Source organism: Anomalospiza imberbis, chromosome 2 (genome assembly GCF_031753505.1).
Source record: "Anomalospiza imberbis isolate Cuckoo-Finch-1a 21T00152 chromosome 2, ASM3175350v1, whole genome shotgun sequence".
Classification (NCBI taxonomy): domain Eukaryota; kingdom Metazoa; phylum Chordata; class Aves; order Passeriformes; family Viduidae; genus Anomalospiza; species Anomalospiza imberbis.
Genome location: NC_089682.1, coordinates 19,016,583 through 19,039,929, shown reverse-complemented (window position 1 = coordinate 19,039,929; position 23,347 = coordinate 19,016,583). Strand labels below are relative to the sequence as shown.

The following is a 23,347-nucleotide window of genomic DNA, read 5'->3' as shown; positions in this document are numbered from 1 at the left end:
CCAACAGCATCCTGGATTTCATCAAAAATAGTGGGACCAACAGGACTAGGGAAGTAATTGTTCCCCTGTACTGGCCACTGTTGAGGTCACACCTCAAATTCTGTGTTCAGTTCTAGGCTCTTCACTTCAAGAAAGACATTGAGTTGCTGGAGTGTGTGCAGAGAAGGGCAACAGAGCTGGTGAAGGCTCTAGAGAGCTGAATCATATAAGGAGCTGCTGAGGGAGCTGGGGTGTTTAGCCTGGAGAAAAGGAGGCTGTGGGCAGACATTGCTGCTCTTCTCAACTGCCTGAAAAAAGTTATAGCAAGATGAGGGTTGGCTTCTCCCAAGCAACTAGTGACAGAACGAGAGGACATAGCCTCAAGCTGCCATAGAGGAGGTTCAGCTTGGACATCAGGAAGAATTTCTTCATGGAAAGGGTTGTTAAACATTGGAACAGACTGCCCAGGTGGAGTCACCATCCCTGGAGGTGTTCAAGAAATGACTCTACGTGGCACCTAGTGCTATGGTCTAGTTGACAAGGTGGTAATCGGTCAAAGGTTGGACTTGGAGTCTTTTCCAACCTAAATGATTCTGTGTCACATCATATTTTGATATCCTGAGTGCCTTGTTGTTTGCTAGTGCTTTTGTATTTTGTATCAGAAAATTATTCTAGACTTCTTCCAGGTGTATCTGGCAAGCTTAATTCTTTTCTCTAAGGTATGTTATCCTGCATACATAATCTCCATGATTTTTGGCTTGTGAAATCATTACATTTAGGTTGTCCTTGTTTGGCTTAGTAGCTGTGCTATTCCTGAAACATGAAATTCTTAAATATCAGATTTTCCCCTGTACAGAAAATAAAGGTAACGTATTTGTGTTCTTTGGTAACTATTGTAGCTCACAACATCCTAAATTTGCAAAGCATACAAGGTACAATATTTCTTTGCAATAAAACAATGTTATCATATTCTTCTATAATCAAATACTTAACTAAATTTTCTTTAGTTGTCTTCATCTTATTCTTTTAGTGTCTGCTGCTTAGACGAGGAACTCAGTTTTGTTTTCTGAAAGTTCAGCTCTGTGCCTGTTGATGCATCCTGTCTAGCCTATGTGCTTCTGTTTGTACACCCAGTTCTCATAGCTGGCCAGCAGTGCGGAATGACACAACACAATCATTGATGATACTAATGGCCCATCAAGCAAGCATCCTGCTTATTAAGGACTACTAATTTATACCAGATGCAAAACTGAGGCTCACAGTTTACTTAAAAATAAACAAGCACAGAAGATGATCAGACCATTCTGCAATTTTTTTAAATTGTTATTTTCTTTTGTTATGTCTAGCCTACCCCAACATGTGTTCTGTAGGTGTTTGCATTGTTGGAAGGTTCTGAAAGCCATCAATGGGTATAAGTAAAATATAGTGAAAGCCTTGACTGGTGTTACTGTGTTGTTCATCTTCCTGGGTTTTGAAAAGGCTGTTGTTATTTTACCTTAAAACTACCACAGTACATAAGGCCATAATGAAAGTTTGAAGTCACAGGAGCCACTTTCTGCCCAGTAGGTATGACATTACATAGCACTTTATTAAGCACACTGCATTCTTTCATCTCTAAGTACAGAAACAATGTTGACTGGATTCATTGGGGATTTATGTGATTTTCACAAAAATATGAGCAGCACAGCTGCTGCTGCTTCGTTCATGCGGGCACTCATCACTTGTGCAGGGCACCTTTCCTTTGGGTGAGGGCTGTGAGCAGAGGCAGCCCGTGTGCTGGTTTAGTGCCTCCAGCCAAAGGCTGACTGCCGTGCACCTCTTCGGGCATCTCCACTCCCAGGTGAGATGCCAAGGGGAAAAAAGGCAGTGGAATCACACTCTGGCCCACTTATTCCCGAGTCCCTAAAAGGGACATCCAATGAGATTGAATGGCAGGCAGTTTAACAGTGATAAAAATAGTACAACCTATATAATTAGCAAATAGAACTCTCAGCTACAGGTTACAGTAAAGCCTAAAATGCTTCATAGGATTGAAATGTACATTTGCAAAATACGTTTGTAATAAGACTTTCACTGTTAAATTGCATAGGATTAAAAAAATTAGAGCAGATATAAAATCTTATGTTTCAGACAAGCGGGTGAGTCAGCTGCTGACTGCCTAGGGCTAGGACGAAACTTCCTGTATTAATCAGGTTATTCTATAATTACAAGGTTTCTTGCACCTTCCTCTGAAGCGGGTACTGAGTGCTGTCAGAGAAAGAATACTGGACCAGGCGGACAACAGGTCTGATTGGTATGGTGATTCTTGGTTTTTTCTATCTCTTTTATGTTTTTTTTTTTTAATTCCCTTGTCACTAATACAGACGATTGATATGAATAGTGTGCTATTAGAGAAAGAGTGCTACTCTGCTTCTTTCAGACTGAATACAAATTTGCTTTCTGTTGCTAAGGATTTGACCTACTCAAGGACAGAATCATATGGTGGAAGGGGGAGTGGGTCTAGAAGAGATCAGCAGCAGCAGGGATACACAAATGGAAGGGACTGTTTAAAGCAAACCTGAATAATTAGAAAGGAGAAGAAGGAAAATTGTATAGCAACCTGTTTATGTCAGTGGTTTGCCTAGAGACTACTCAGGTATGGTGAAAAAGAAAGTATTGCTAAATCAGCTCAGCCTCCTGAAAAGAGAGGATGATTTAATGATTGTCCTTCCTTCACAAAGAGATGTTGCTCTAGACATAAATACAACAGTCATAAATATGACAGACAAAGTGGTGTTAATACTGGCTGGGATAAATCGTAATAATGGAGGGTATGATAGCAAGGAGATGATGGTTTGTGGGGCTGTTTTATTTTAACTAGAGCACGGAAAAATGGAGAGTTCATTGCATTGTAAGGCAGCTGTACATAACCTGGTTAGTGTGCTGTAACTCAGGAGCTAGTCACAGCAGCGTGGCTCCCTCCCTCTCTACTGGCTTGCAGTTTTTGAGTCCCCTCTGCACACACATAGAACCCTCACTGACTGAACCAAGAGTATTTCTCACACTGGAAAGGTGAGGGGGGTTATACAAGAAGGTGTGAATGTGGGTGAGACTCCTCAGAATAGAAGAAACTTTGGCTCAGTCATTTGCCTTGGGATGCCTGGATGTAATTATACCTAAGTGGAGTACAGGGAATCATACTGTGGGCTTCTGCTACAGCAAATTCAATGTTTCTGAGCTAGTCCTCTCTGTTTTCTCCAAACACAAACTGGATGGGGACACCATGAAAATCAGAGAATTGCATCCTGAGCACTGTTACTCTTGTGTGTTTGAAGCTGGATTAGGAAAGAATAACACTTCTGGAGTAGAACCTGTATTAAAAAAAAATCAAAGTACTCTAACCCAGGATCACAGAGTACATTAACACAGAGGTGCAAAGATTAAATCTTCAGTATTGTTGGAGTACACAGTGTTCTAGGTAGGTGTTTCATACGGAGTAACAGCAGCTCATCAGTGAATTACAGCATGTAAATGCTTTTGTAGAAGCATTGCTTTGGTACACCAAGATACCCTTCCTGGGAGTGTAAAACAAATTAATTCTTGTAAACAGTTTGTGTGAGAATGATAGGCCCCACTGGAGTCTGTTTTTTCAAACATCTCTCTCCTAAAACAGTGTGGTCCCTGCAGAACTGAGATTAAAGGTGTCAAGTTCTGTTTCTGCAAAGCCATGACGTGGTTGGAAGAGTGGTAGTGGTTTGTAAGAAGCTAAGTCTTATTCTGGGTTACACGCTGGTATCCCAGTTGATGCAAATACAGATACTCTGCATATGAAGTAAAACCAGGCTATGTAAAAATAAAGTGGGGAATACAGCCCTAGAAACCCCTAAAAGGTGTTTTCTGCAGCTTGTACATGGGGCCTTAATGGACATGAGCTTGAAAAATTAAATAAAGCAAAGCTATCTGATACTTGGTGATGTAACTGAGACCTTTCACAGCAAAGGCTAGGTGAAAATTTCCCCTAGAGCTGCAGTTACGACATTGAGAGAAAAATGTGCTGGAGCTGGGTGATAGAGCTGACAAAGTATGAGAGTTAGCACACTCTATTGCTGCTGTTTAAATAGCACAGTTGAAGTTTACCAGTTCATCATTGTGTATGTACAGAATTTTAAATGAGTTACTTAATGTGTTATGCCATGCCAGGAAATACTGTATTTCCAGCAGACACTCAAGTACTAAAAACTGCATGCTGATGTATATGAAAGCCAGCACTTAGGAAATCTAATTCATCTTGTTGGATTAATTTCTCTCATATTAATATATTTACAGTTTTCTGTAAAGAAAATAAAGTATAAGCCTCTTGTGAAAGGTTCTTGTCTGGACTGATATTGTAAAACAGGAAGATAATTTGTTTTAGAAAGACAAGATGATACTACCAAAATTTTACTGAATTTTACTTCTCATTTAGTTTTACATTGCCCTTCTTATAATAAAATACTGCCTAATTATACTCAAAATTCTCAGCTCCCAAATATAATTCTAAGAATTCTCATATTTTGTATGTTGTCATATATGTATAAGATTCAGGTAAAGAAATAGTTCAACTGAACTCAAATTAATCTAGTCACTGACAACATTATGACTCACTGCAGTATTTTAAAAGCTGTTTATCTCAAGTTCGCTGGAATCGCGGACCGTTCCACAGAAGAACTTCAATTTAAAATAAACCAATCAAACTGTGTCGCTGAGCAATTAAATATCTCCATGGTAACAGGGATTAAGCACATAAGGTAAAGACCTGCTGACAGTGCAGAGATTATTTCAAATTTCTGGCTCTTCCAGCAGTAGACAAATGAATTTACATTTTCTGTATTGAACATTGGGAGACATAAAATGAAAGTGATTGAGCTACTTCTGTGACATCTTGGGACCTCAGACAATATTTTCTTGACAGGGGAAATAATTAGCTGGAATTACAAGAAGAAACTTAGCAGACAGATACAAATAAGCATTTGCTCATGGGATTTATTTAGCTCTTCATAATTAAAACCTGGATAGGCATATTATTTAGGATACAAATAGCATGGAAAAATCTTGCCATAATTAAAAAAAATTAACAGCATAATAACACCATTTTTCTTTTAATTTTTAAGTGATTTTAGGTTCACTTAGGAGAGAAGGTTATTGGCAGCTGTGCTGTCAGGTAAAAATTTTAATGAGAAATGTACTTCTAAAGTTATAGTGCAGATAGACATACTGATATTCAGTGAAGACATAGGACAATGCTTTAATCAACCCTTTTCTGATTCTCTCTGACTCTATTCCTAGCTTTTTCATGTGTATTTATTAAATACTACTGGAAATGCACATCTGCTAGCATGTGTAGTTTTCAGCTTTCAGTTATGTGGCTTAGGATTGGCTTGATTTTCTTTTCTCAGACTGATTTTTGGTTTGGTTCCTAGTGACATAGAATGACTTGAAAGGGACCTTAAAGATCAATCAGTTCCAACTACCTGCTGTGCACAGGGACAGCTTTCACTAGACCATGTTGCTCAGCACTGCGTCTAGCCTGGCCTTGAAAACTTCCAGCAATGGGGCATCCAAAACTTCTTTGGGCAACTTGTGTCTTCCAGTTCCTCACCACCTTCAGAGTAAAAAATTTCTTCCTAGTATCTAATCTAAATCTAGCCTCTTTCAGATTACAACCATTGCTCCTTGTCCTGCCATTGAAAGCCTTTGTAAAATGGCTTTTTCCAGCTCTCCTGTAGGGCCCCTTAAGGTACTGGAAGGCTGCTCTGATGTCTGCCTGGAGCCTTCTCTTCTCCAGACTGGACAATCCCATTTCTCCCAGACTGTCTTGATTGGAGAGTTGCTTTTCTGTCAAACTGTGGGATGCAGAAGTGAGCTGCCCCCAATGTGTAACCAATTCATCCTGTAGCTCGTCATCCTGTATTAGGCAGATGTAAACTCTGCCGTGCTTCTGCATTCTGAATATCCTTTCAGTATTTTGAGCTCACAATATGTTGAGATGAAAGGTGTATGCTTCCCACCACTAGTGCTTACTAGTTTGAGGTTGGTCTTGGAATCATGCTGTTCTCATTCTTTGTGGCAGGATGGACTTCCCACCCTTGCGTAGCAGATAAGACACTTGGAAAACATTTTATGAGACCAAGTTGTAGATGGACCCACAACTGACCCTCTTCAGCTGTAATTAGAATTTACCTACCCTGTCAGGCTACATTTTGTTGTTTGCTTTTGATTGTGGGAGTCTCTGCAGTCTTGGATGTCTTTGGTTCCCTGTTAATTTCAAGCATAAGCTCAGGTCTCTGTGCATAAAGAGACAGGCTTTTTAGCTGTGCTCTTATAAAGAGACATTGCTTCAATTGTCCTAGTTGTCTGACACTCAGCATTATGTTAAAATGTCCTTCCTTGCATACTGAAATGCAATTTTTTTTTCTTTGCATCTTGGGATGAAAAACGTTTGTTAAAAATTCATAATAAATATGGCAGATATATCTAGAAGTCATTGTAACTGCTATGTTCGTAAAGGAAGAGATGAATACCAAGCACATTTGGTAGGAGTGAGTGTAGAGTGTCTGTTTATGGCTGCACTCTTTAACCATTCAAAAAAAGCAAAAGCCCATGTTAAAGTTAGCTCCTAGCATAAACATCCAGCAAATGTAGAAGGAAGAAGTACTGAAACATTGATGAAACTTAAGGTAAACGAGAAAGTCAGGGGTATATGGAGGAAGTGTCTTAAGAAACAACTTCAAAGATAAGGAGATGATTTCTGAGGAGTACTGTTTTAGATAATGCTGTTCCTGGGCTTGACCACGTGGGAACAGTAGTTTTACCTGGGGTCTAAAGAGATACTTCATATTTCTGTTCCTGCTTATAATCCCTTTTGTGCAGTGTTTTCTTCTTGCTGCTGTGTTTATTGGTTTCTTTAATCCAGTCAGTGCCTTGAGCTGGACAGAAGAGACTTGGCAAAAAGCCATACTGATAAAAGACACTTTGGGTTAGGCCACGAGGGGCTGATTTTGGCAGCTCATAGTAATGAAATTTAAAGGTTTTGTTGCATGATTCCTGTAGCCAGCATCCAATGAAGATGCAGTTCCACCTTTTTAACAGGGTCCTATGGAAGTACAAGCTAGTGATCTATCTCTGAGAAGGAAACTGTAAGCATAGCAATGGTGTTGCACACTGACAAGCTGTAACTTTCCAGTCAGGAATCTTTTTAGTTAAAATATACATATAAAAAAAACGGGTCTCAATGCCTTCAAACACGTGCCAAAATTGTGGCTATGTCTTGAAAAAGATTTGGCTCCCCAGAGTGTCACACTACAACTGGCCAGAAGTTTCCAAAAGGCTTTGAACAGTACCTGCTAAGAGAAATCCCATCAGTATACTCAAGCTCTATTTGAGACAGTCCTGTTAGTTTCCCTGACTAGAATTAATTAAAGCAAGTGCAAGCTAATGGGCAGATCATAGAAACAGCTGCTTTCATGGCGTGAGCCTTCAGGAACACTGTTCCTGAAGGAGGAACCCTATCACCTGAACATAATGTGTAATAGATGCACAGCTGGTTTCCCAGCCTTGCCTCTGTGACTTGCATAGGCAATTGAGCCCTGTGACAAAAGCCTGGGCGCCGTTAGGGAGAGTGACAGGACAGGGCTTCAAGTGGAGCGGTTTGGAGGGGGAAGTTTGGTTGGATGGCTTGATTTTTTCCATAAGCTTCTTTTCCACCAAGCTGTACTCAGAGTGAGCTGGCATATCCCAGACAGCCTAAGAAAGAAATGATGTCATGACTGCCCATGCTCAAGATTTGGCAGTGTGAATCAGTTAGCCAGGTAGCAGTTAGCTTAATGATGCTGTTGTTTGACTTTGAACTCAAATTTAAAGAATTAATCAGCAGAACCTCCAGAGAAATTTGCTCAAAAAATTTTGGGCTTTGGTCACTGGAGTTCTTTTTTTGTTATTGTTATGTTGGGGGAGTTGGGGGGTGAGGTTTTGGGGTTTTGTTTGTTTATTTGTTTTTTGTTTGTTTTGGGTTTTTTTATTTGGCTAGTTTTGTTTGGTTTTGGTTGGTTTTAGTGGTTTTGTTTTTTTTTGTTCATACTACAGGGGCACAGGAAGTCTACCACATAAAATTGGGATCCTCATGTACTAAGTGGTTACATTTTAATTAGCAGATGCTAGAAAGACATTGACTTTATTCTCATTATGGGTTGCAAATCTAAAGCATGAAAAGATTAAGTTAATTTTTTAAGGAGGGATTTACTGTCACTCTCTCCTCCCCAAATCTCTGTTAAAGCTTAAGAACTGAATGTGAGTTTTTTCACAAGTACCATTCAGTGACAAATTAAAAAGCTAAGTTTTCCACATGTTGCCAGACTAAGTATTGTGCCATATTTAAGTCAGTAAATATTAATGATAGAAAAGTGATTTTCTGTTGAGTGTTTGGCTAAGTTTTCATAGAATACAGCACAAATGCTAAATGCCTCTGCTAAATGGAAGAGTAAAACTTAAGTGTTTGCAGTAACCAATCAGTGTCTTATTCCCTAATGAGCTTTTAAGTTCCTTGGATTGTCTGCCATTACTAGGCTACCATAAAGGTTAGCATGGACTATCTGAAAATTTATTTGGCTTCTCAAGCAGGTTTTACAACTCAGACTGATCTTTCTGCAACAACAGCTAAGCTGCTACTGGCACCCGACTTTGCTACTCTCAAATTATTTTGGGATAGCTTTGCAAGACAGTACTTGCAAGTGGTCTATTGGCTGCATTATAGAAAGGCTACTGCTTTCAGTAAATCTGAAAAGCATTGTTTTTACTGGAGAGCTAAATGTGGATATATATGAGACTTAGGGGGATTCTTATGGCAAAAACTTGAATGTAAAGGAGAGAGAGGCAGCAGAAGCCAGGAGTGATTTATTCCAATCCCAGTTTCAAGATTCAGCATGATGGCATAGAGTAGTGTGTGAGTACAAAAGACATGTATGTGTGTATGTACACACATAGATACATCTCCTGCACTTGTACACTGCTGATGCTAAGAATTGTAAAAAGTGTGTTACATATTTAAGGAAGACATTTTTAATCATCTGGATTTATAGTCTGTTTTCTAAAGTCGCAATTCTTTCAGTAATGTGCATGCACCTGAATACTGTTATAAGAGAGGCAGAATCAGCTGAATAACCACATCTGTAAATACATTGCAAAAAAAGACACAGATGTGTAAGGCAAGGTTAAAAAGGACTGACCAACATCAAGAACTTAATAAAAAGCAGAAACTAGATGGCTTTGCAGAAGAGTAGCATGAATTAGTTCTTACAGTGGCTCTTTATCCATACAAAAGGGAATGGGAGACCTCTGAATTTTACTGTGCTTGTCTGTCTTCTTTACACAAAGATTAATGATTAAGGATTAATAACAAAATCTTCCCAATGATCTAAAAGCAATTGTTCAAATGGACGAGGAAAGGAATCTTGATTTATTAGCTGATTTGCTGGGAGAAATCCAAGTATCATCATCTGCTATTTTCACTAGAAAATGTTGTTGTAGAGATAGGGAATTACTATTTACTGCAGCTAGATGTGTTTGAGAGGGGGGATTCAAATCATAACAAATTCAGAAACTACTGTTAGAATGGTTTTGGTGAGGCAAAAAATTAGGGGAGACAAGAACACCTAGATTTGTCTAATACAGCAAAAGTATGATCAAGGGGGAATGAACACCAGGAAGAAGCAATAAATATTTTAAAAAAAGAGTAATTTGTGGCAAAAACCCTAAAGGTACTATACATTCAAATTGCAAGAGAGAAGCAACGGAGTTAATTTCCAAGTTTGCAGCCAGGTCACTGGATTGAGTAATCCCAAATGTATTTACAATAATGATTATTGGGTAAATATTTAAAGGAGGATGTTGGACACAGTTTATATCATAGACTGTAAGCCAGCAAGAGATTGGAGATGGTGGCAAACCAGATCATTCCCATTCCTGTTTTCCTGTAAGTCAAGTGACACTTTACCTATTTCTTTAGCATGTATAACATGAAATCTAAGCAACACATTTACAAAACAGACTTAATCCACTATATGCCCTTAGAACCTTTTGCAAATATTAATGAATCATATCTAATTATCTCTGTTAGACAGATTACTCAAGGCAATTTAGATTGCCATATAAAAGCAGAATAAAAATCAGTGGTTTTAGTTACCATATGGGTAATAAAAATACTTAAATGGGATGATATTCAGGGAGATGATATCATTTGACCAGGCTTTTGGAAAACTGGATAAATGCTGTTTTCTAAATGCTGTCAGAGAATGATGAATAAGCCTATTTTAAAAAATGCTTTTGTTGAAAGATAGGAGAGGAAGTATTTTTTTCTTGAAGTGTTTATACATAGTATCAGCAAAATGTTTTTCTTTCTCTAAACAGGCATTATCACCAATCTTATTAAAGGACAAAACATAGAAGTAGTCTGCAAATATAAGGTCAAGTTAAAGGACTATTTCTTTCTGGAAGTTTTGAGTTTTATACTGTTTTCTGATAACAACCAGGATCAGTTATTAATTTCATCAGGATATGCTGGTTGTCCTCTTCTCTCCACCTATCTAAAAAAGCAATTGCTAGTATCTGATATAATTATTTTGAAACAATCTTTAGGGAATCCTTTTGCTCATGTGAACTTCTGCTTAATTGTGGTAATATGTGTGGTATTTTTGAGTGAGAAGACTTGCTGCCAGTAATATAAATGGTAGTTCTTTAGAAGTGTGCTACTTACACAGCTCTTCAGAGAAACACCCAACAATTTGAATTCATTTGGCATGCATATGATACAAGTTGCCAAAGCCTTTATAGTTTAGGCAACCTGTGTAATAATCAACTTCCTTAGTCTAATACCACAAGTTACCTTCACAGAGGGTGTTAGTTTTGGGCTTTGATGGTTTTATTAGTTTATTTTAAAGACTGGCTTTTATTCTCGCTGTTCAGTATCAATAGCACACCTTTCCTGGCATGAAGAGACAACAGTTTCCTTGAACAGGCTATCAACAATTTGCAATGTTGCAACACAGACCCTACAGTACCTACCACAACTACCCAATACAAGGAAATACAGATATAAAATAGTGTCAAACAAGGGTTGGCACTGGAGCAAGGAAACTGGCTACATATGTCCAGAATGGTTTGGTGAATATTTCACACGCTTCATCAGACCTCCTTTCTGGCTGCTCCAATGTCTCTTTCCCTTCTTATCCTAATGTATAGAATGCTAATGCTCCTTATGAGTTCTCAGACATATATATGTTGTTTCAATTAAAGTAGAACAACTAATGTAATGCTAGTGAAATGTACAAAATGTTTTAAGAGAGGACAGATTGGTGACCATCTAGATCATAAGGGATTCCTTCCATCCTGGTCTGATAGCACCAGGCTGCTGCAATCTCCTGTCCCCTGGTCCTGCTCCCCATTAGGCTGAGCATGCAGTCCCGATGACCGCATGCAAACACACTCCGGACTGACACAGATGACCACCAGATCATGTACACAGGCCACCAGTGCCTCTGCAGGCACCACATCAGCACAAACAGCTCAGCCATGAACAAGACCAGTACAAACAGCCTAATCCTGTTCTTACCCATCAGCAACTGGATCTTGCATATCGGGTGCTTGCTGTTGGGTCATGTATACCTAATGCACACAAAACCTCCCCATATTTGTGCAGAAGTGGGTGTCACCAGTAGTTGATCCACACCTGTGGTCTTCCCCACAGCAGACCCTTGTCTCTGGTCTCTCCAGTGCCATGCTCCACATCACTTTTCCTCATTGGTTTCACTTCCATAACATCTGCACCTAAACTTGGTGTTTGTGAACCATCACCTAGATGCCATTAGCTTTACACAGTAGGACCAATACACTCCTCTTGGTGCTGTTGGCCTTGCAAGTTCAGTTTCCCAAGTATAGGCTGGGGTCCTGTCAAATGTTTTGATCTTCCACATGGTCCCCCCTCACCTGCCCATGACACCCAGCTTTCCCTGTCACCTGTGGCACTTCTCACCCGGCTGTGTTTTACAGCCAGCTGTTTCTTTCAATGTGCTTTCTAGTTTTTCTTGGTTGATCAGCTGCACCTTTATCTCTGCATTAAAAAAAAAAAAAAAATCCTTTATGAAAACAGAATAATGTGTGTGTTCACTGCATAGTCCCAAAAGCGGTCAATTCCAAATTCTGTCATTCAACCTCTGGGAAAGATAAAGAGACACAATATATCACAAGTTAAAACAAGGAGTTTGCTCTCCATTTTTCAGTGATGTTTGGATTCTCATTTGCCATTACAACTATCGTATTTTAATTCTTTCTAACAGTACTTCAGGAACATAACATTTTTATTTATATGTGCTTTCTCTGCAATAAATGAGGATGATTGTCTAAGCCAGACATTGCAGATTTATAGAAAGCTATACTGCTCTATGGGTGTTACAAAATCTTGGCAAAACTTGCATGAAATTACCAAGTTCTTCAGGATCTCATTCTTTTTACAAGGGATGCTGAATACCTTTCATCAGCAGACACTTTTCAGCTACTTGTAACCTTACATACTTTCCTTGACTGCGGTGAAAAGTTCTGTTCCCATCTCTTTTCTGAGACCTAATTGGTATTTTGAAAAATATCTTCCCTTTCCTGGAGAAACAGAAGTTGTTTTGCCAAAGTGCATTGCAAAGCTTGGTTCCCAGTGTTTGAGAAATATTTGAAACATGACCCACACATCCCCTTGCAACCAGGGATATAATTTGTGTTGTTGTTTTTGTGAAGCTCTCCTGTGTTAAGAGCCTTCTGAAAATTTTGGAAATTGCCAGAAACACAGAAGGAGCAGTAGTGCCCATGCAATGTGTCCAAAAATCACACAGCTAAAAAGAAGTATGCTGATAGCGACTGCTGGGCATCAGAATGGAGAGCTGAGGGGGAAGCTAGGTAAAAAATATGGATGACACAATTCAAGGCAGAATTAGTGTGAGTGGCAGGACTTGGTTTAATTGAGTTTAACAAGATAGTCATTAGGAACCATGAGAGGAGAAGGATTAGGTGGAGAAGAATTGGTCTTACAAGGAGATAGGAGCAGGAAAGATAGAGAACAGGTGTCAAATGACATCTATAATTTTTTTGCAACACAGTGGAACTGGCTCATGATCCAGTTATGACCTGTAATAAGCTTTGCTATTGCTCTGCCTGTTTTACTATAATTTTTTTGCATATGAATTCTCTGTATTTATGCCTGTTAAATGGATGGGAGCATTAAGTCTGCAACATGAATGTTAATAGTTTGTTTTGTCAAATGCCCAAAACACTTAGCTGTGTGTTATATGCATATTTACATTATGAAAACATTTTTAGAGTTTAGAAGTGACATGAGTTAAGTATTGCAGTTCTTGCTAACTGAATCAAAATTTGTCTTACAAAATTATAATACTTAGTTGTCCTGAAATGTGACTGCTAGTAGTTCTGAAGTATTCATTTCATGCTGTGGTGCTGCCTTTCACAGAGGTGTTATTAGTGTTTTAATTATGTGTATCATTGCCACTGTCAATATGAGACCACAAGATGAATACAATACTGCTCTCCTGCACAGACTACATTTGCATTCTGTGTTATTGTAGATCTTTAATAATATATTTCTACAAAATCTGCTGTTGAATTTAGACATTAGTTGTCATCACAGGAAATAAAGAGACAGAGTCTCTACCATAAGTCGGGTTGGTTTCATTAATGTCAGCAGAGCCCCACTGATTTACACCAACAGAAATGACACAAAAGCACTTTTTATATTTTACTGCTTCTCCCATGAGTTGCTCTACTGCCTCTACGGCAGTGTTTCATGAATCCTAGAATAACAGCTCTTTTTCTTTTTTTTTCCATATTTTTCTCTCTGTGCTTTCATTGTTTTGTCAGCCACTTGAGCTCAAAAATATCCTTTCCTAGTTTGAGTAAGTGTAGAAAAAGGTTTCATATTGTGGTGTTTGTCAATAGCTACCATGGAGGCATTTCAATTTTTATTTTTTCATTAGAGATATTAGTCAAAGTGTGCTTTGGGCTTTTGTGAATGGGAAGCTGGCTGCCTGTAGCTTTTCTGACCTTGTTCTGCAATCATCATCCACACATAAATGTTTATGGATGTGAATGGATGACCTGTCAGCCCCTTAGTAGAACCCAAATTGCAAATGATTGAGTTTAATTAGGTCTATTGAGTTAATTATGGGGACCTTGATGCATTTCTCTTAGATAAGTGCATTATGGGGTCATTTTTCTAAATCAGGGTCTCAGTTGTGACTCAGGAAGAAAAAAGGGCTAGTCAAAACCCAGGAATCTCCTTGCACTGCAGTCACAGTGATAGCTGCTGTGAATCCTGCAATCAGTGCAGCCCAGTCAACCCTAACGGAGCTGGCACGGGTACCAGTACAGCTCTTGCTATGGCAGCCCCAGGTTTTGGCTGCTGTGAAGTGGAGCAGGTTAAACTTGTACTGTGCTCTGCAGTGCAGCAGCTGGGCTTCCCACGGCACCCAAGCTCTGGCTGAAAGCTGCATAGATTTCAGACTTCTCACAGCTCACTACTCAAATATTCACTTTAATAGATAGTTGTCCTTAGTGATGGACTCAGATTTTCAGCCTGACCTATCTTCTAATGGAAATACTCTCTAGGGATGCAGTAGTCTTTTCTGGAAGGGAGAATCTCTTATATTTTGTTGCAGTTAGCAGCCTCCATCTTGCACTCCTGGTTTGTATCAGCAATAGCATGGCCAGCAGGACTAGGGCAGTGACCATTCCACTGTACTCGGCACTGGTGAGGCCACATCTCCAATCTTGTGCTCAGTTTTGGGTCCCTTCCCTCCCTAGAGGAAAGACTTGGAGGTGCCAAAGCAAGTCCAGAGAAGGGCAATGGAGGTGCTGAAAGGTCTGGAATACAAGACTCATGAAGAGTAGCTGAGGGAGCTGGGGTTGTTTAGCCTGGAAAAAAGGAGGCTGAGGTGGGACCTTATCACTCTCTACAATCACCTGAAAGGAGGCTGTACCCAGGTGGGGGTCAGTCTCTTCTGCCAGGTGACAGCGTGGGAGGAAGTGGCCTCAAAGTTGCACTAGGAAAAGCTTAGATTGGATGTTAGGAAAACTTCCGTCATAGAAAGCATTTCTAGCTCTGAAATAGGCTGCCCAGTGAAGTGATTTCATAACCTGGAAGTATTCAAAAGACATGCACATGTGGCACTTAGGGACATGGTTTAGTGTTGGACTTGGCAGTACTTGGTTAATGATTTGGCTCAGTGATTTTAAAGACCTTTTCCAACCTAAATGATTTTGTGATTCTATGAGAACTTGCAGCTTTATTCTGTGAATAATTGGTTTTTTTCAGCTCAGTTGCTATTTCAGATCAAATCAAATGTAATGCGTGTGACTGTTTCTCCTCTTCCGGGTTGTTCCCTGACTAGAACAAAAAGTACTCCACTTCTTCAGAAATTCATATTTTTCTACACAAAATGGTCCATTCATAGCTAGATTCACAAAACTGCCTGAATATTAGAAACTGCATTTGCTTTTCAAAGTGATTCATGACTGTGTTCGTCAGTTTCGTCATCTACTGTGAGATAAGCTCATGATTCCTGTTCCCTGCACAAGATTATCCAGCAGTCAGCATTCCTGGCCACAATGGTACAGCTTCATGTTGCATAAATGCGAATTAAATGCTCACTGAAGCAGAGCAGGGACCAAATATGACACTTGTCAGATGACTCATTTGGCCTTGCTTCAGCTTGCCTGTGGGTACTGTTTTGATGAGATTTAACTGATGGACTTTACAATGCAGCCTTATGCTGGGTGGGGAACAGTCATTCTCCAGTGCATTGGGAGCTTGCTGGATGCCCAGACCCTGGGAAGCTGAGGAAAAAAGCTGGAGTTTTTTCCAGTCCCCAGAGACTGTTTCTCCCGAGATGGAATGAGCTCAGTTTGAGTCCCAGATACTTCACTCCTCTGATGATTTTGAAAGTTTTACTTCAGCAAGTAAAAATCCTGTACCAAAGCCTACAGCAGTTAAATCAGGACTGGCTCACGGCTTTCCAGGACTTTGGCTTTATGGGGGAGCTGAGGGATTGCATCCCAGTTGTTCTCTCTTTTATATGCTTACTGGGAATATTAGAAGGCAGAGAGCAGCTGTGCCGCTTTCTTCATGGATACTAACGAATCAGGAAAAATTGGTATTGTGCATATGTAGCTCATGTGATCTGTTCTAACCTCTACAGAAACCTGCTCTACTGCAAAATAACCGCTTGATCTTCAATATATTTCTTTGAAAGCTGTCTTTGGAGATTAAAATCATTATTTTTGCATTCAGTGGAGTGGAACAACCCCTCACCTTCACCCCCACCTCCACAGACTGAAGGAAACAAAGGCATCTGAAATAGTTAACAAAGTTAGAAAAATTAACTGCTTTGCAATAGATCCTAGTTTATTTTAGTAAACCTTCCACTAAGTTGCATTAAAATATCTCCTTTTTAATTTCTTTTGCAACATCACTTAAAATTTGATGATTTATTTTGCATATATTCTCAAAACATTTTTTCAAAATTAATGTCATAGAATTCTCTTTTACCTCACTCTATTATTTCTTTCTTTTCCACATTTGGCAAAGTATTTTTTTAAAGTAGACACTAATTTTGCATGTGTGCTATAAGCCTTAAAAAAGGGTGGTTCAGAGGTTGTGAAAATGTGAAGTGTTTAGCATCTATCCTTAGAAAAGAAGCACTCATTCCTAGACTCTGAAAAATCTTGATCTATGGTCAAGCATAGCTTAAACTGTGAACATGAACAATAATAATAAATGTTGTTGTTTTTTGGAGGTTTTTTTTTTTTTTTTGCTTTGGTTTTGTTTTTATTTTGGATCCAATTACATACCTAATGGCTAACACACATCATTACTTTTTGTTGCCGTTATCGTGTCTTTCCTTAGGGGATGTAATGTTTGGGAAATAAGTCATACATCCCCCATGTGATTTATGTTCATATACATACCTGTATGTATACAGAAAGCATAGCCTTTCTTTGAAGTAGTTAACTATAAAACTAATTTGCTACAATTCCTTGTTTGGTCTATAACAAACAGTAGTGCTTTACTCATATACTGCTGTGTATTTTACCTGTACTATGTTATTTGTTCCATTCAGTTTGGTTTATTTTCTAAAAGTACTTTAGCCTGTGTTATTTGGTGTATAGGAAGTAATGGAAGTGATTTTAAAAATGTTTATCTAAGATTAGAAATGAAAATGTTATTAGATACTATAATGTTTTGCATTTGCAGTAAGTTTTATTTAGAAATTGAGAGTTACCGGCTCTTTGGGATGGCTATGCTGGAAGGCAAGGAAGAGGTGTCATCTTTTTTGTGAAACAGCAGCTGGGAAGCAAAGAATTCTGCTGTGGGGATTGGAGATGACCAGATCCATGTGTATAGGTCAGGACTGGAAGGTAAACCAACATGGGTGATGCTGTAGGAAGTCTGCTCTAGGCCACTGTTGTGGTTTAGCCCCAGCCAGCAGCTAAGCACCAGGAAATTCTTGCTTACTGCCCCAGCAGTGGGATCAGGGAGAGAACTGGAAGGGTAAAAGATAGAAGACTTGTGAGTTGAGATAAACACAGTTTAATAAGGAAAGCAAAAGCAACACACACAAACAAAGTAAAACAAGGAATTAATTCACTGCTTCCCATGGGCAGACAGGTGTTCAGCCATCTCCAGGAGAGCAGGGCCCTAGCATGTATAACAGTGACTTAGGAAGACAAACTCCATCACTTCAAATATCCTCCCCTTTCTCTTTCTTCTCCCCATTTTATGTACTGAGAATGATGTCAGATGGTCTGGAACATCCCTTGATCAGTTGGGGTCACCTGTCCTATCTGTTTGCCCTCCCAATCTCCCCTGCACCCCCAACTTCCTCACCAGTGTGGCAGTAGGAAAGGCAGAAAAAGCTTTGGCTCTGTGTAAGCCCTGCTCGGCAATAAAAAAACATTTCTATATTATCAACTCCGTGCTCAGCAAAAATCCAAAACATAGCCTCATACCAGACACTGTGAAGGAAATTATCTTGAACCCAGGTAAAACCAGCACAGCCACCTGACCAGGAAGAAGTAGATGAGACTTCAGAACCATGGGAAGTAGCCTCACATTTACACACAAAGGTTGTCAGGGATGATGTGAACCAGCCTCATAACTTGCTGGTATGCAACACAAATCAACAGCTTTGTGGCATAGGGGAGATGAAGGTTAGGAGGAACCTTGGCTGTAATGGCCATGGTATGGTGGAGTTCAGGAGCGTGAGAGGAGGGAGCAGGGCAAAAACCAGGACCACAGCCTTAGACTTCAGGAAAGCAGGCTTTGGCCTGTTTCAGTATCTGCTTGGAAGAATCACATGGTATCTTATGGTATCCCATGGCCCTGGAAAGAGCAGTTCAAGATTGATCTTCAAGAAGCATCTTGAGCAGGTTGATGGAGTTCACTGTCCTGCTCCACTCTGTGCTGGTGCGCCCTCATGTCAAGTTCTGTGTGCAGTTTTGGGCACCACAATAAGAAAGATATAAAGCTATTAGAGTGTCTAAAAGCTACAAAGATGGTGAAGGATCGAGAGAGGAAGCCATAGGAGGACTGGATGGGATCACTAGGTCATTCAGCCTGGAGAAGACGAGACTGAGGGAAGACCTCATAGTAGTCTGCAGCTTCCTCATGAGGGGACACAAAGGAGCAGGCACTGATGTCTTCTCTCTGGTGACCAGGGACAGGACCCAGGGAATGAGAGAAGCTATGATGGGGAGAATAAGGTTAGTTGTCAGGAAAAGGTTCTTCACCCAAAGGATGGCTGGGCACTGGAACAGGCTCTCCTGGGAAGTGGTCACAGCACCAAGCCTGACAGAGTTCAAGAGGCATTTGGGCAATGCTCTCATGCACATCATATGAGTCTTGGGGCTGTCCTGTACAGGGCCAGGAGCTGAACTTTGATGATCCTTGTGAGTCGAGTCCCTTCAAACTCAGGCTATTTTATGATGCTGTGATCTTCTGCAATATCAAATTTGGTCCATCCAAACAAGCAGTCAGCCTGGAAGCAGGAACAGGTGACCCAGGAGGAATAGAGATACTGTCCAGTCAGGCAGGGATGGTATCAGGAAAGGCAAAACTCATGTGGCTTGATTCTGGCAAGGGATGTGAAGGACAACAATAAAGGATTTTAGAAGTATATCAGCAGCAAAAGAAAGACAAGAGAAAATGTGAGCCCACTGCTGAATGGTTCTGGGATACTGCTGATATTAGACAGAGAAAATGCTGAGGTACTCAATGCTTTCTTTGCTTCAATCTTTACTTGCCTTTATGAATCCCTTTATGAATCTGGAGCCAAGACTTGTCCTTAGTGGGGGGTGATCTGATTAAGGAATGCTTAAAATGGATGTAAACAAGTCCATAAGGCCTGGTAGAGTTCATACATGAGTGTTGAGGGAACTAGCTTATTTGATTGTGAGGCAATTCAGCTACCTTTGGAAGGTTTCTGAAAGTGAGGAAAAAAGCAAATATCATGTCTCTCTTCCAGAAGGGCAAGGAGTGGGATTTGGGGAACTCCAGGCAGGTCAGCCTCACCTTGATCCCTAGGAAGGTGATGGAGCAATTTATCACAGAAAGGTTTTCCATATGGAGGAAGGACAAGAAGGGTATCCAGAACAATCACCATGGAATTAGAAAGAGTAAATCATGCCTATGCAATCTGACAGCCTTCTAAAATGATGTGACTGATTTGGAGGGAAAGGAGCGGATGCTGATAGCTTTGACTTTAGTGGTGTTTTACACAATCTTCCATAAGATCCTCAAAGGCAAGAAGATGAAATAAGGGTGAAACAAGTTAGGTGGATGAAAAAGTGGCTGAATGGCTGAGTCAAGAGGGTTGTAATCAGTAGTGCAAAGTCCATTTGGATGTCAGTCACTAATATGGTACCCCAGAGTACTGAGTACGGAGCTCAGTACTGAGTAGCAACTGCATTAAAGACATGAAGGATAAGGTAGGGTGCACTCTCAGCAAGGTTGCAGGTGGTAAAAAAACCTGGGAGAATGTTAATGCACTGACTGGGTGTGATGCTATTTAGAGAGACCCTGACAGGCTGGAGAAATGAACAGGCCTGCTGAAGTTCAAGAAGGGGAAATGAACATGATGAAGTTCAAGAGGGGGAGATGCAAGGTCCTGCACTGGTGGAGGAACAACACCATGCATGAATATAGGCTTGGGCCTGACTAGCTGGAAAACTGCTTAGCAGAAGATTTTTTCTGCTGACCATAAACTAGGAATGCACTCTCGGGACAGTGGCAGCCAACAAACATTCTGGGCTACATTAGGAAGTCCATTGCTAGCAGGTCAAGGAAGGTGATTTTCTACCTTGCTCAGCATTGGTGTGGCTGCATCTGGAATCCACTTCCCCAGAGAGGTTGTGGAGCCTTCATTGTCAGAGGTGCTCAGAATCCATCTGGACACATTTCTGGACAACCAGCTTTAAGTGTCCCTGCTTGAGAAGGGTCTGGACTAGACAATCTTAAAAGGTCATTTCTGGCTTCAATTGCTCTGTGACTCCATAGATCCCCTGATACACCACCTCATCTTCCAGCAATCTGTTAGTAGATTCTTGGTGCTTCCTGTGCAGAAGCTGTGCTTAAAGAATGTTTGCCTTTTGACCAGAAGCTGGTTGATTGTTGTTAGGTGTATTTAAAGGGCCATGTTTATGAATCTTTCTAGACATGATACTTCTATTAATGTGAGTAGAATGAGACACAAGACAATTTACACTCCAAAACTTCTATTATCACAATTTTTATTGCTGTTATCATTTAATTTGCACTAAATCAGCTACAGACTTTCTCAAAAAGATCATATTGTTTTAGACATCATGGAGATAGAAGCCTTTGTAAATTAAGCAGTACTGTATGATTTTTTTTTTTTTCAGGGACAAGAATTTGATGGGGCCATCAGCTGAATGATTAGAATGATCCTTGACATCCTCATGCATGTGCCTTTCCTGAAGACTTTCCAAATAAACTGTGATGATAGATTGGGATTTAGTATAGGCTGTAGGGGTCTTGTAATCCCCACAAGACTTTTTGGACATCATACCTTCTGTTCTGGAGTTTAAGAGGATAACTATAATGAGAAGTACAGTGCAGTAATAATGTTGGCACAGGCTGTTCTGTGCCATTTACTCTCAGAGCCAGTGAGCAGCTTCTGGCATAATTAATTTATTGGTACTACTAGGGAGACAGAAATGTTCTAGGCTAATAGTGCTTGTATATTACTGGGAAATACATATTAGGGAGTTTGGGGATACTGGGAATCTTCTAGTCCATTTGCAGAGCAAAATCAGTTATCTCTTGAGAAGTACCTGGGAAATGATAAATAAGAATGTGCTTGGAGAACACTTCTATCTTAGTAAAGCTCCATTTTTATTTTTCACTGAACATGAATATCCATTTTTGTCAGTTATCCAGCTGGCAGAAGTTATTTTTTGCCAAGAAGTATTTCTTTTTCCTAGAGAACCCATGTTAAAGGAATTATTTCTCTTTGAGGCTTGGTAAAAGATACTTTAAAGGCATGCTGTGTAAACTTGAAAAGGTGCACTATGTTGTCATTGAATCTTACAAAATGTATGAAGTGTTATATTATTACCAAGCTGCTTTAGGCTTTGCATTGGTTAAAAATTTCATGGCAGCCCACAGGCACTGTGGCCATCAGCAAAGGCAATGCCAGTCAATGGCAGGCTTTGGCAGGTAAGAGCTGCAGTGCTGACAGGAGCAGGTATGCTTTAAGCAGAGATTGATCATCTGAATGGCGGGGAGAGTCAGCGGATGGGTTTGTTCCCAAGCTTGATTTATGTGCCACTGTATCTTGTTTGGCACCTTATTGTTATAATGAATTATTCCTTTACAGAAGCTCTTAGAAATTCCTTTGAGATATGCAAGCACATGTTGACTCTGTATTTAGCCTCACTATTAGTTAGTTATACCACATTTTTGATAAACAAGCAAGATAGCAGGACTTTTCCATGGAAGCTAGTCCTTGTCATTGAGGCAGAAAATGCCTTCTGATTACCTCTCAGTTTTTTTTAAGAAGGAGATACAAAATGTGTCTGTCTGATTGTTGTGAACAAGGTTGTGGCATTTTAGACTTTTTATATGTGAAGTCACCAAAGCATTGATAGCACCCTAGGCTGCAAAGCAAAAAAGTGCAGAATCTTCATCTGTCTGGAAGCTTCAGAGTGGTGCATAGGAAACTTCATCTACTTTCCATGTGTGATTTATCGTGATCTGTAGCTGACTTACTGAGTAGAGCAGCTAAGCAGTATTTTCAAACTGATATTTTCTGATATATATGGTTGAATTTAATCTGGTCTAAGATGAGGTATGGTAAATAAGCCTATACTCAGTATATTATCCACTGTGAAGTACATTAAAAACAGAGTCAGAAAAGCCCTCCCTGAGAACAGTGAATAAATTTGTGCTGGTAGTGTTTTTGTAACTGTGATGGATCTAGAAATAGAACTGAGGCAGTGTTTTTTAGCAGAGATAGTACCTTACACTGGGATGACAAAGATAGTTTGGGAAAAAAAAACAAACCAATAAAAACCAAACCCATGCTTTTGGGCAACAAGACCTTCTGGTTAAAAGCTTGCTTTTTTTCTCAGCTACATAAGCTACTCTAATAACTTGCTATTAGGCAAACTGGGACTCAAAGTATTTTTTTTATTCCTATAAGCATTCCTTTACTGCCATTCTTACAAAAATATAATTGCTGCCTAAATAAATAGGCATTGCCCATCCAGCCTTGCTGAAAAGCAGCATGCCTTCCAGTATGCCTGAACCTGTTATGTCATCCTTTTTACAGCATCTATTAAGATCATAAGGAACTGAGCCCTCTCCAGAAGTGCTCCCCAGGCATGCTGTTGGACCTGGGGTCTTGTTTCCTGTGTAGCTGCTCAGGGACCAGGCACATGCTGGGGAGTGTGTTTCTGGTGTTACCATTGATGCTGAACTGAGCTTTGCTTCTGGAGCTGGCTGGACCTGATTTGCTGGACTATATCCAGATAGACACGGAAATAATTTTAGAAGTTTCCACTAGTAAAAGACCCAGGCTAATCAAAAATGCTTGACTTATAGTGTCTCCTTAGTGTATGTGCCTCCCCACAGCTTGGAGACCCAGCTCCCAGTCAGTAAGATCTCAGCCCTAATTTGAAAAGACTCTGAGAGCTTGCTGCTAGAGCCGAGGATACCAAATCCCTGACTTACTGCTCAGGTTTGGAAAACATTGTGTAATGTGAACTGAGACTTGAGTCTGAATGC

General features: G+C 40.0%; 1 protein-coding gene across 7 annotated transcripts in view; it reads left to right on the top strand.

Moving 5' to 3' along the window:
* FRMPD4 (FERM and PDZ domain containing 4) overlaps window positions 1-23,347 on the top strand; it is a 297,516-nt gene that overhangs the window by 192,074 nt on the left and 82,095 nt on the right. For 2 of the 7 annotated variants that reach the window (XM_068180066.1, XM_068180067.1), the window contains exon 3: window positions 2,191-2,272. The exons of the other annotated variants lie outside the window; for them this stretch is intronic. In XM_068180066.1, the coding sequence (XP_068036167.1) occupies window positions 2,191-2,272 (82 nt within the window). The remainder of the gene's footprint in view (window positions 1-2,190; window positions 2,273-23,347) is intronic. 7 annotated transcript variants of the gene reach the window in all.